This window comes from Microtus ochrogaster (genome assembly GCF_000317375.1).
Source record: "Microtus ochrogaster isolate Prairie Vole_2 chromosome 14 unlocalized genomic scaffold, MicOch1.0 chr14_random_1, whole genome shotgun sequence".
NCBI lineage: Eukaryota > Metazoa > Chordata > Mammalia > Rodentia > Cricetidae > Microtus > Microtus ochrogaster.
Window position 1 is genome coordinate 27198243 of NW_004949096.1, and position 12882 is coordinate 27211124.

The 12882-nt window shown below is 55.7% G+C and overlaps 2 protein-coding genes across 2 annotated transcripts in view; one reads left to right on the forward strand and one right to left on the reverse strand.

Moving 5' to 3' along the window:
• Positions 1-5393, forward strand: part of Pak6 (p21 (RAC1) activated kinase 6) — a 33885-nt gene extending 28492 nt beyond the window's left edge. Inside the window, exons 6-11 of the mRNA XM_005364247.2 lie at positions 701-1198; positions 1310-1443; positions 1715-1841; positions 1932-2057; positions 2605-2739; positions 3788-5393. Of these exons, the coding sequence (XP_005364304.1) occupies positions 701-1198; positions 1310-1443; positions 1715-1841; positions 1932-2057; positions 2605-2739; positions 3788-3955 (1188 nt within the window). The 3' untranslated portion in view covers positions 3956-5393. The remainder of the gene's footprint in view (positions 1-700; positions 1199-1309; positions 1444-1714; positions 1842-1931; positions 2058-2604; positions 2740-3787) is intronic.
• Positions 5394-6419: 1026 nt separating this feature from the next.
• Positions 6420-11230, reverse strand: Ankrd63 (ankyrin repeat domain 63). Its single transcript, XM_026787866.1, has one exon. The coding sequence runs from the start codon at positions 10624-10626 to the stop codon at positions 9448-9450; it is 1179 nt and encodes a 392-aa protein (XP_026643667.1). The 5' UTR covers positions 10627-11230; the 3' UTR covers positions 6420-9447.
• Between the last annotated feature and the right edge of the window lie 1652 nt (positions 11231-12882).

Sequence of the window (12882 nt, forward strand, 5' to 3'; positions counted from 1 at the left end):
CCCCCACCGAGGCTGAAACTAGCTCCCCACTTCTTTCTCCAAGGGTTCCTTAGTCAAGGGCCTCTTGGTGGGTTTAACCTCCTTGATAGAGCCCAGCCATGGCTTCTTCCCTGTCTTGGTTCTGCGATCCAGTCACAGCTACCCACTGCCCCCTTTCAGGGCATTTTCCACTCACATCAGGGGCCTCAGATCCAACTTCTCAGAGAAATCTGTCTCACAACGACCTCCCTGAGGCCTGCCCAGGAAGAAATACCCGGCTTGAGGCCACCCCAGGACTGACTGTCTCTGTCTTCCCTGGAGCAGTAGAGAGTGTACGAAGAGATGCTCTTGGGCCTGTCACCTGGGAGCATGGGGGCTGGGGGATGCATCTGTTAGTTTAGTTAGACTTGTCTTAATATTCTTCCTCAATTTAATTAATTTAGAAGCCCTTGCTAATGCCAGGCGGTGGTGGCGCACGCCTTTAATCCCAGCACTCAGGAGGCAGAGGCAGGCAGATCTCTGTGAGTTTGAGACCAGCCTGGTCTACAGAGCTAGTTCCAGGACAGGCTCCAAAACCACAGAGAAACCCTGTCTCGAAAAACAAAAAAAAAATAAAAAAAATAAAAAAATAGAAGCTCTTGCTAGTGTCCAGGCCACAGTAGCCAACCCTGCCTCCAGGAAGCTTGTGTCTAATGTTCCCTGACCTTCCTTGTCTTTGCAGCTCAACTCCGCTTTCCGACCACCGCAGAAAGATTCCTCCTCAAACTTGGTGGCCAAGGCCCAGTCCTTGCCCTCTGACCAGCCTATGGGGACGTTCAGCCCCCTGACCACCTCGGATACCAGCAGCCCCCAGAAGTCCCTCCGCACAGTCCCAGCCGCTGGCCCACTTCCAGGCCGGTCTTCTCCAGCAGGCTCCCCCCGCACGCGGCATGCTCAGATCAGCACCAGCAACCTATACCTGCCCCAGGACCCCACCGTGGCCAAGGGGGCCCTGGCCGGCGAGGACACGGGCATTGTGACACATGAGCAGTTCAAGGCTGCACTCAGGATGGTGGTGGACCAGGGTGACCCCCGGCTGCTGCTGGACAGCTATGTGAAGATTGGGGAGGGCTCCACGGGCATTGTGTGTTTGGCCCGGGAGAAGCATTCGGGTCGCCAGGTGGCCGTTAAGATGATGGACCTCAGAAAGCAGCAACGCAGGGAGCTGCTCTTTAACGAGGTGGGGACCATGTGGAGTGGCAGCAGGGCACCTGGGAGCCGCGGGCAGGGTGGCGGGGTGGCCTGACCATGGGGCGCTGTGCTAGGCACTCAGGCCTTTCTGTACCCTCAGGTGGTGATCATGCGTGACTACCAGCACCTCAACGTGGTGGAGATGTACAAGAGCTACTTAGTAGGCGAGGAGCTGTGGGTGCTGATGGAGTTCCTGCAGGGCGGGGCCCTCACAGACATCATCTCCCAAGTCAGGTAGGCAGTTGAAAGGGCTGGACTGGGGGATGACCACCCCACTGCTGCCTTGGCATGGCAACCAGCTGCTTCTGGCCCATAAGGCTAGCCATCTTAGACTCTTGCCTATTTGGGGGGTAACCGAGACTCGGTGATCTTAGGAAAAAATGGTTATAGCCCGCTGAAGTCTGCTGCCTGGGAGTTGTTGGCCCCTTTGCCTGGGACTCCTTTCTTCTCAGCCCAGCCACCCTGATAATCCACCTCTCCCATGGGGGCCCTGTCTCCTGTCCAGGCTGAATGAGGAGCAGATTGCTACCGTGTGTGAGGCTGTGCTTCAGGCCTTGGCTTACCTGCACGCCCAGGGTGTCATCCACCGAGACATCAAGAGTGATTCCATCCTGCTGACCCTCGATGGCAGGGTAGGTCCTCCCTCTCCATGGTTCAGCTGACCTCCACCTCTCTAGCACCCCCTCTTCCTGAGCTCTACCCACTTCCTTTTCAACTCCCAGGTAAAACTCTCGGACTTTGGATTCTGTGCTCAGATCAGCAAAGATGTCCCTAAGAGAAAGTCCCTGGTAGGAACCCCATACTGGATGGCTCCTGAAGTGATCTCCAGATCTCTGTATGCTACCGAGGTAACTGTCCCCCCCCCCACACACACACCTCCAGGCCTCCCTGGAGAAGATTAGGAACATGTAACTCCTCCGTCTTGTCCCTGTTAAGTGGTCCCACCACCAACACAACCCCAGTTCTGAGGTTCCTCATTTAATCAGTATCCTTTTTGAGATAGGGTCTCTCCATGTAGCCTTGGATTTCCTGGGACTCTCTTTGTAGACCAGACTGGCCTTGAACTCATAGAGTTCATACATCTCCCCAGGCCTTCCAAATGCTGGGCTTAAAGGCTCTCACCACCACAGCCAGTCTTTCCTGGACTTCACTGTCAAGAGCAGGCCCTGCCACACACTGTTCTCTTCAGCTCAAGGGCACAGTGGCATATAGCCAGCGTTCTCCATGAGGGATGGCTTCTATGGTCACTGGGCACTCATATAGAAAGGAACTGACCACGGGGCAGCTAACCAGGGGTTGAAGGAGGCAGACTCACTAGGGAGACAAGGTGCTCCTTCAACACACCGACACCAAGAGCCAGACCTCAGCAGCAGAGTCGGGGCTCTTCTTCTGCAGGTGGATATCTGGTCTCTGGGCATCATGGTGATTGAGATGGTGGACGGAGAGCCTCCCTACTTCAGCGACTCCCCAGTGCAAGCCATGAAGAGGCTCCGGGACAACCCCCCACCCAAGTTAAAGAACTCTTACAAGGTCAGTTATCATATAAGGTGTGAGCCCCCCACCCCAACCTCATCCCCTCAAGCCCTTTGCTCCTGAGATAAAGGGATGGGCACACAGGCTCCAGGAAAACAGAAGGATACAAGCTTTCGGTCCTTTTCCACATCAAACAAGTGCTGGCTACAAAGTCACGTTGACTACAAACTCCCATGTTCACTCCAACCAGTTCCCACCTGTAGCTATGGCAGGAGAATCACTTCTCTGCAGGCTCTGGACAGGAGCCGGGCCCATTCCTATGAGGAGAAAGAGTGAGGACCCCAGGACTCCCTGCTGTCTGTCTCCCACAATACAAATCCTTCCACCTTTCTCTCAGGGATTCCAAACCAACACAGTGCCGTCACATGAACGGGCCTGTCCTGTTGTATGACACATCCTGACCATAGCTGAGCCACAGCTTCCCCCCTAGAACCAGTATATATACTTGTAATTAACTCTCTCCTGCCAAATCCATCCCCTGCTAACAGACTGGCACAGGACGGCTGAGTGGTACTGCCACCTGGTGGCCAAAGCAAAAAAATTGTGCCAGAGGCTTGAAGTACAGTCTCTAAATGGCTCCAAGACAGCTTGGTCCATGAAGATGGCATGCCCTGCTAAGCCCTAGAGGAGCAGGGCCAGAAGAGCACCCACCAGTGAATTACCCCAAGGAGGCAGCCTTCCGTAGCATCCTGAGGCAGCCTCATCGATCTGGAACTGGATCGCTGATGCCAGTTCCATGCCCCTTTCACAGAGCCACAGAACCTGAGTGCCAAGAGGTGCAGGCAGGGGTAATGGGCTGTGTATGGAACCCAGCTCCCCAGAGTTCCAGACATCCTCATTCCATTGCTCCGCGGCCCTCATGTCAGGTGAATTGGCCTCCTTTCCCTACCTCATAATCCAACAGTCAGTGAGCACCCCCCCAGGAACCAGAAAAAATGAGGTATCAGAGTGGGAGTCCCCCCCACCCCGGCAGTCAGGCTGCAGGGGTCAGGCTGCAGGGACACAACTGTGAGCCATGGCTCCCTCTCACCGCTCTGCTTCACAGGTCTCCCCAGTGCTGCGAGACTTCCTGGAGCGGATGCTGGTACGGGAACCCCAAGAGAGAGCCACAGCCCAGGAGCTCCTGGATCACCCCTTTCTGCTGCAGACAGGGCTGCCCGAGTGCCTGGTGCCTCTGATACAGCTCTACCGCAAGCAGACCTCCACCTGCTGAGTTCATACCCAGGGTGCACCTGCCGCCTGTGCCCACAGGCCAAGGACGCTGGGCAGCCAGTCCGCTGGCAGGGCCTTCCTGCCTTGTTCTCTCAGTATTCTCTCCAAAGATTGAATGTGAAGCCCCACCCCTTCCCTCTTTCCCTTCTGCCCACTGGGCCAGGCCGGACCTGCCCCCCTCAATCTCACTCCCCAGAGTCCCAGTTGCCTTTGGGATGACAGTGACCCCCTTTTGCAGGTTTGGCCCTTTGCTATTTGCACAGGGATGTTTCTAAGAAACACGGAGAGTGGTGCTCCTGGCCACCGGTCAGCAAAGCTGACAGGCCGCTGCAGATTTTAAAAAGCAGTGTCCACTAGTGTCTCGGGCCACCGAGTGGGTGTGTGCCCCATCTTCACACGGACACTTGCTATTCTCAGTTACAGCTTCAAACCCTGGAGTCCCAGAGGGCCACGGGGAAGAATTTTATTACCTGTGTCCTTCTTCCTCCCTGGGCCTGACTTCTGGAAGCCCTACTTGCCCCTGTTTCCGTCTGTCCCCTGGCACAGCCTCTCCTCAGAATGCCTCCACAGAACTGTGAATTGCCTGTGTGTAGGCCATGGGAGTAGCAAGGGGGTTTTCTGAGAGAGAGCGTGCGGTTGATGGGAAAAGTGGCTCCATTTTTTCAGGATGGAGAACATATTCTCATTCCCTCTCTCTTTCCCCTGTGTGTGTGTGTGTGTGTGTGTGTATGTGTGTGGGTATGTGTGTGTGTGTGTGTATGTGTGTGTGTGTAAAGTCCCCCCAAAGGCCCAGGCCTTTCCAGTTACCCACAGAGCTTCAGAAGAGCGGCACCCCCACCCCAGTCTTCTTTTCTACCAAGCTCTACTTTGAAGGGACCTGCTTTGGGGCCTGGCTTTCTGCCTCTCAAGTCTCATGTTATTACCTGAACAGTGAAGGGGTGTGTGTCAAGTCTAAACACATGCTGGGATGCCCTGAAGTTTCCGAGTTTCTCCCATACTGAGACAGGAATTGCTTCACCTGCCAGCAACTTCTCAGTAGCCAGATCATCAGGGACCCTCTTTGGAACCCTGGGCTGGGACAGAAAGGTGAACCACCTCCTGCGGAGGAGGGGAAGAGGCTCATGTCAAGGAATGGGTACCTCCATGTGTGAACCAGCTGCCCCTGCAGATGCTTACCTGCCCCCTTGTCCTCCCTCCCTTCCCACCTTCCTGGCTGTTGTGAGAGACAGGGAATGCCAAGGAAGAACTCCACTGTCTGGACCACATCCAGATAATATTTTTAGATCCCTCTGCTCCCTGGTGACCTGCATTAGGGCAAAGAAATCGCAAGGTCTTTTTTTAAGGGTCAGAGTTTTAAAAACAAAAGCATCTTCCCTAGAAATTTTTGTGAATTGTTTGCAACTTGTGCCTGTTTTAAATTAAACTGAATGTTCAAACCTCTGGGTTTGCCATTCTCTGGGACTGGAGCCAGGCTTTCTCGGAGCTGGATGCCCTTGGAATGGGTGCCTGATGGGCTCCTTCGTGGTCACTTGAGTCCACAGAATACCCAGCATCTCTGGTGACTTGTACACCTAGAATGGGGGCAGAGGAGGGAGGAAACAGGAAGTGAAAGGCCCTAGGAACAAAAGTGAAGGTGTGAGGAGGCTCTGGCCAGGGCTGAACCTTTCAGCTTTGGCTTCTCCCCTTAACTGGTTCTCAGGCTGCCCATGGAAAGTTCCCTGAAACTTCTATCTGGGAAAAAGCAGACCTGTTCATCTCTTTTTTTTTTTTTTTTTTTTTTTTTTTTGGTTTTTCGAGACAGGGTTTCTCTGTGGTTTTGGAGCCTGTCCTGGAACTGGCTCTTGTAGACCAGGCTGGTCTCGAACTCACAGAGATCCGCCTGTTCATCTCTTAAAACTGAAGGAATAATTTCAAAATTTCAAAAGAGCAGGCAAGTAGCCAGAAAAAAAGAAACTTTGGTTTCAGACCTGGGCTTGGGAGGTAGGTAAAATAACCTTTTGTTTTGTTAGGGTTTTTTTTTTTTTTTGAAACAGAGTTTCTCTGTAGCTTTGGAGCTTGTCCTGGAACTAGTTCTTTAGCCCAGGCTGGCCTCGAACTCACAGAGATCCGCCTGCCTCTGCTTCCCGAGTGCTGGGAGTAAAATTACCTTTTAACTTCTAGCTCTGGCAGTAATTCCAACTTTCCTTTTCTGAGCTCTACACCCAATGCCACTGCTCATGGAAGCCACTTAACTGGAACGAGGAGCCATACTCGGGCCCCAGCCTGAGCCCCAGCCCCACCAGTTCAGCAAGAAGCAGTTCCTGCAGCTCTCAATCTCCAGGCTCTAGCTGTAGAATGGCCAGGGTTGCGGCTGATGACGAAGGTAGGAACCACCTCCAAATCAAACGTGTGCTTCCATCTTTTCAAAGGAAGCCAAGAGGCAGGAGTGAGCAGGAAGGCGAAGAGAGGCTGGTTCTCCCAACGGAATACCACTGGGTTTATTAGCTGCTCTTCCTCCCACTAGCCCTTTCCATAGTCATGTGCCAATGCCCTTCAGCCTTCCCCACCAACCAGTACTGAGTGCCAGTGGCCAGGGAGTCTCTTCCTAACAAGGACAATAACACGAAAAGCAGAATACACAGCAAAGTCTTTTCTACAGCAGGAGGGGACAAGGGGTGGGGGTTACTGGAGCCTCAGTGTGCTGAGACCTGACAGAGGAAGTCTGGGGGGAGTGAAGTGTGCCAGAGTTCTCCATGGAGCCTGTACAGGCGGCAAGTCCCACAACTCAGTTCAGATGGGCAAGTCAGCTGCAGTGTTCCAAAAACATTTTCAACCACCGGGCTTCCAGGCACTCCAGAGACCACAGAGGGGAGCGGTTGTTTACCCAACAGGGATGTGCCAAGGTGACATTCCCCCGAGAATACCACATCAGCTGTACCGAAAAGATGACGGCACCCCGACACACGACGTGTGAGCCAAACTTCATGGTGCTTGAAGCCAAAATATTTGTATTCTTACGCCACTAAAAATGTCGTTAAAATTAAACACAGCTGAAAGTGGAATGTGAACAAGGAAGGGTCAGAGAGAAAGCAGTGTTCGCTTGGACTGTCCCTGCCCTGACCTCTGGCTTTTCAGACACGGTGGAAGTGTTCATCAGCCACTCGGGAGACTGAGGAGAGGCAGGTGTGTGTGCTTGGGGGGCGGTGAGGGGCTGTCGTGTGTGTGTGTGTGTGTGTGTTGGACTGGCAGATCCATCCCCACAGAAGGGAAAGCAGCTGTCATAAGAAAACAACGCACACGGTCAGGTCAAGGCTCAGGAGCCATAGGGGATGGTAGCTCCAGCTGTTCTAAAGATAGCAGGAGCTCTCTCAACAGCAGCCTTAGCTTGGGAAATGGCTTGGGGTTCTTGGTGAGGTTCTGGGCACTCCTTACACCCAATGCTGACTTTCCTTGTACACTGTTCCTCACTTCATTGAAGTGACTTCAAGTATCCGGATTTACTACTCTACAAGAGAAACACGCTTCGTGGCTAACATGCACACCGAGGGAGAAGCTACACATCGTTGATCTCCCTCAAAAACCAAGTCTGAGTTCCCTGGTGGCAGCGAGAAGAGCGCAGAGGTGCCACCAGGGGGCAGCAAGGATCACCGTCCGAAGTGTGGGTTGGCGCGCGGCCTCGGATGCTAGCGAGGCAAGGAACTGGGGAGGTGTCTGGGCTCTGTAAAAGCTGACTTCCTACCCCTAAACCGCAGGCCCGGCTTCTCAGCACCAGCGGTCTCTCCCTGAGCAGCTCCCTCGGAGTTACTGGTGAGAAAACCTCCCACAAAGACAACAGATCAACGCCTTAAAAAGACTTTATCGCAGGCAGGTGAGGGGCTGCATGCTCACTCTTCCGGGTTCACAAACAGAAACCCGAGGTATAGTCATGGCCAGAAAACTTTCACTGCCTTGAAGCAGGAGTTTTCGCCACACCCTGCTGGTACAGATCTCCCACAAGGAGCTAACACTGACATTGGGTCGTAGAGCAGGCGACCTGTCAAAACCCTCTTTGCCGCCTGTCGAGCGGTACAGAGTTGGCGGGCAGGGGCGGAGAGGGAGAGGACAAAAGACTTGGCGGGGAGGGGGCCTAACTACCTCTCCACAGTTGCTTCTGACTCACTAATCTGCCCAGTAATAAAAGCTGGAAGCTGGGCTGGGCCTGCATCCCACGCGGTGGGGCACAGGCAGGGGTCCTTGGTCTCCGTCTAGCATCCATCATCTGCCCTGCCCTCCATTAACAGCCCAGCAAGAAGCAGGAGACGTTTAGCAGCCCCCTCCTAGGCTCTCTCCGAGTTTGATGTAATTTAGATCCGGACCTGCGGTTCCTGTGGGCTCCCGACTCCCGCGCGCCGCCGCTTAACGTTGCAAACACTCCAGTCAATTATCCCCCTCGCGGAGGTGCTATTTAAAGAGACATTGTCAGGTTCTTAAGCCTCGGATCAGACCTGCTGCTTTCCGCCTCATACACAAAGGCTCAAAACACGAGTTCTTTTGAGGGTTGGAAGAAATACAATTAAGCAAAGCCTTCCTAACTGTTCCACCCTCCTGGAGCACCCACGTGCAGAATGGGGGAGCTGGGAGGAGGAGGAGGGATGCTAAGTCCTTTCCATTTCAGGCCTCTGGGACTAAGTGGAAATGTAAGGAAAGCTGGACCGCCATGAGTGAAGCACTGAACCTCAAAAATGAAATTCGAATGCAGTCATGCAGAGGGGTCAGGCTGGCCCAGGAGCCAAGAGTCAGCAGGGGCTTGAAGGAGCAATGACCCTATAATATAAATGAACCCTGGGTCTGACCGAGACAGTCAAAGAAAGCTTATTCCCCAGAAGAGACAACTGGTGAACAAAATGGTACAAAGCCCCAAAATATCCTCGTTGCCTTGAAGGAGGAGTTTCTACCTCAGCAAACCTTAGCCACTGGATTCCTTCACAATCAGCCGTCTGATCCAAAAAGTGGGACCACTTCAAGCCTTGCTTCCTCCGACACTTACAGAGAAGGGAAACTTTGGTAGTTTATCCAACTGTTACGGTCAGCATCAGTAGACACCGCTTCCTGGGCCTTTGTTCTCCAAAGCCACCTCTATTGCTGCCGGGCTACCAAGGTGATGGGGAAAGTTAGAAATAAGCAGGGGATCTTATAGGACCAGAAGCAGTACCTAGGCGGCTGAGCCTCGGGGTCCACGTTTCTGGCTAGAAAGCTGAAGCCTGCAGAATAAGCCTTTCGCGCCTCTTTTTTCCCCAGGACAAGAGTCAGGCTGTAGGAAGGTTGAGAGTTCTACACAGGAAATACACAGAGCACAAAAGGATGAGATCTCTGTCTTAAATCTGGTGGAGGACTGGGGGAGGTCTCCCTTTAGCAGTGAGGGGACAAAGTTGGGGGAGGGCAAATCACAGGGAAAGGGACAGACTTGGAGAAATGGGACATCTCAGTGACCAGAGACAAGAGGGTGGACTTTGCAGGGCTCGACCTTCATGCCCCTTACCGCTGAGCCTGCAATACCACAGCCTCTGTGCCCTCCTGCCAAGGCTTTGGCCCGGGCACTGAGAAAGGCTGAGCATTGGTCTCTAATTCTGGGCCACTCTCGGGCCCTGAAGCCTCCCCGACCAGGCTGGGGATGTCTGGGGCTGTGGAACGTCGTCTCAAACCCAGGCGGCCAGAGCCTGGGCCACCCTCGGGATGAGGACTGAGGCCAATAGGAGCTTGCACTAAGGTTGGGGGCGCTCCCTTCAGCACCTCCTGTGAGCGCCACCGCCCACTCCCCGAAGACTGGGGTGAGTTTGGTCGGGCCATCAGAGCTCCTGCCCGAAGGCGTGCTGTCTCCTCCTCCGTCATGGTACCCAGCGCTAGGCTCATGCTCCGGCCCAGCTCTGGCCTCTCGCTGCCTTGTGCCCTGTGTCGGCCCGAGCCTTTGCCTGCAGAGGCAAGCTCACCTCCGTGGCCGTGGCCGTGGCCGTGGCCATGACCGTGGCCGTGGCCGCCGGCAGCTCGCGCAAACCGCGCCAAGAGGGGTCGCGGTAGACGACGGGGGCTGGGCCGTCGACGCTCTGGGCTGGGCGCCGGGGCAGTACGGCCTGGGGGACTGTCGGAGTTGGAGCCCCGGGCCGCTGCCGCTGCGGCTGCCCGACCCCAAGGCCCGGTGAGGGCTTGCACACAGGTCCCGTGACCACGGGAGGCGGCCAGCTGCAGTGCTGTGAGGCCAGCACGGTTGGTGCGGTCAAGGCGCAAGCCCAGGCGGCGGAAAGAGCGCACCAGGAACTCCAGCACCGCCCCGTGGCCGCACGCAGCAGCCCACATCACCGGGCTGTTGCCCGCCGAGTCCGCTGCCTCCGGATCGCCGCTGAACTGCACCAGCAGCTGCACAGCGTCCAGATGGCCTCGTTCGCAGGCCAGGCTGAGTGCAGTGCGGCCGCGCTCGTCCCGCAGGTTCACGGCCGCACCCTGCTCCAGTAGCAGGCGCACGAAGCGCGAGCGCATGGCGGGGTCCGGCAGCCCCACCGCCACCATGAGCGGCGTACGGCCCTGCTCCGCGCGGCAGTCGATGATGCTGCGGTCCAGCGCGTCCAGCACGAAACGGGCCAAGTGGACTTTGCCCGCCTGCATTGCCTCAAGGAAGGTGCGCGTACCTGCCCGGGGGCATAGGTCCTTGGGCTTGAGCATGGCTCCGGCGACCGTGCCCGGGAAGTTCGACAGCTCCGCACGGGGGCGCCCCTGTTCCCTCACCCCCACGGGGCCGGAGCCCCGGCCCGGACACCCGTACCGCTCTTTCCGCGCGTAGGTGGCAGCAGCCGAGGGTCCTGAGATTCCCTTTCCGGTATCCCTGATGCTCCCGCTGCCTCGCAGCTCCCTGTTCGTCTTGCGCTCCTCCCTGGGCCTCCCGCCTGGAGGTGTGGGCTGCTTGCTACTCCAGGCTCCCGTTCAAGCTCGACCTCCTCAACTCTCGGTCCGTTTTCCCCGTGTCCGACGCCCCTCGGTCCCTCGTGGCTGCTTGGAGCAGTGCCACTCACCCGCACCCTGGCAGCCCCGGCTCCCCTGCTGAGCGGGTAGCTCCCGCCTGGCGCGCCTGCCTCCTGCCTCGGCGGGGAGCGCCGCTCCTCAAGCTCTCGGAGCCTCTTCCCGCCTCCTCCCCTCTTGCGGGGGCCGGGACGCTTGCTTTCTTACTTGGGGGACTCAGAGGCTCGTGAGGTGCCCGACGCCTAGATACCTGGCTTTATAGCTTCTGGGGTCTCCATGGCAATGGCTGCCCAGGAAGCGGGATCCGCTGTCAGGACAGGGACGGACAGGGCAAAGGAGACCGCCCCTGACCCCCCCCCCACACCCCTTTGTGGGCCACGAAGTTGGGGAGCGGCTCCTCCTCCGCGCTCCCCTGGGAATGCGGCGGCGGTTGCGGGGCGGGGGCGGAGGCTGCTCGCCGGGGGCCACATGCACCCGTCAGGGCCAATCCTAAAATCGCAGTCTTCTTTCCCCGCCCCCCGCCTCCGCCTGAGTCGGTACCCTCCGCTGCTTAGAAACTGGCGGGAGCTCCTGCCATCGGTTCTAGGTTAAAGGGATTGGGACCCCCATGAGGATAGAACTGGACAATACAAGAGCTTGACTGGGGGTGTGGGGGGCAGCAAGAGACAGAGGAGTAAGTTGGGACACGAATCATTTGTGCTTCGGACTGAGGGCGCTCAGTCTGGCTGATAACTGCCATCCAAAGTGCAGCGAATCAGTCACATACAATTGTGCCTCCCGCACACGCTCACTCAGAGCAGGGCGGGGGTGCGTTCTCCAATCTCAGACGTCTCCAAACCTGACAGCGCTCCCGCATGCCAGTTCCACGGTCTCTGTGGAGCAGGCTGACTAGACGCTGGCCTCTGTGACCCAGGGCAGGTGCCTTAGGAAGGACCTGAGAGTGTGCAGGCATTAGAACTATCTGGGCACTACCTCCCAGTCCCCTCCAAGACAAGCTATGGTCCAGGAAAAGGCAAAAGACAAAAGCAAGAATTCCCCCACAGGGCTGGTTCTCCTGAATGTAAAATCATCTCTAGGCCACAGAACTCTAGGCCTGACCCCTAAAGAAAGGGGGTAAGCCTGAGTTCCATTTTCAATCAACAGTATAAAGCCACTGGATAGCCTCTTCCTTTGGTGAACCAGCTGTTTGGCTTTGGGGCGGACGGAGGGGAGGTACTCAGATGAGATGTCTTACAATGAGTGCCTCATAACTTCCTAGGTCCAGAGGGCGTGAGGATAGCTGGAATGGAATTTAATTGCAGAGTACACGAAGGGCTAGGGATTTTTGCAGCTCGTAGAGTATTTGTCCAATATACACAAACTTATTTGTTTGATTCCCAGCGTTGCGTGAAACCAGCGTTGTGTGGCACTGCACCTGTAACCCCAGCACTTGAGAGGGAGAGGCAGGAGGAGCAGAAGTCCCAGATCATCCTCCGCTACATGAGACCCCGTCTCAAAAAAAAAAAAGAAAGAAAGAAAAGTGAACTACTGAATTAACTACTAAATTTATAGACGTCATGAACCCATCGTTGTGTTTCCAGCAACAGGATATACAGATGCACAAACTGGATCCTGAATGAATGAGATTCGCATTCTCAGTCAGGAAGACAAACCCCAGGATATGACAAGGGGAGGGTGTTACCCAAGGACTGACTACACCTGCCAAATACAAAACTCAGGCAGCCAGTGGAAGAGTGGGATGATGGGAGAGAGGGATCTGGGGTCTTCTGAAGACAGCAGCTGAGGTGGTTGGGCCTCCAAGGACGAGCGATGTTGGGCTACTAAGCAATAGGAAGATAGTCCAAACAGAGGGGTTACAGAGACAAGGGCACCGGACAGGGAGAACTGCAGAGAACAGTGTTGAGGGTTGTGTTCAGGGGTCCTATGCTGTAAGGGACAAGAGACTCAGTGAAGAACTCAGGG

What these genes read in the sequence shown, in the direction of transcription:
- Ankrd63 (XM_026787866.1), bottom strand. Translation starts at nt 10,626, where the DNA reads ATGCTCAAGCCCAAGGACCTATGCCCCCGGGCAGGTACGCGCACCTTC.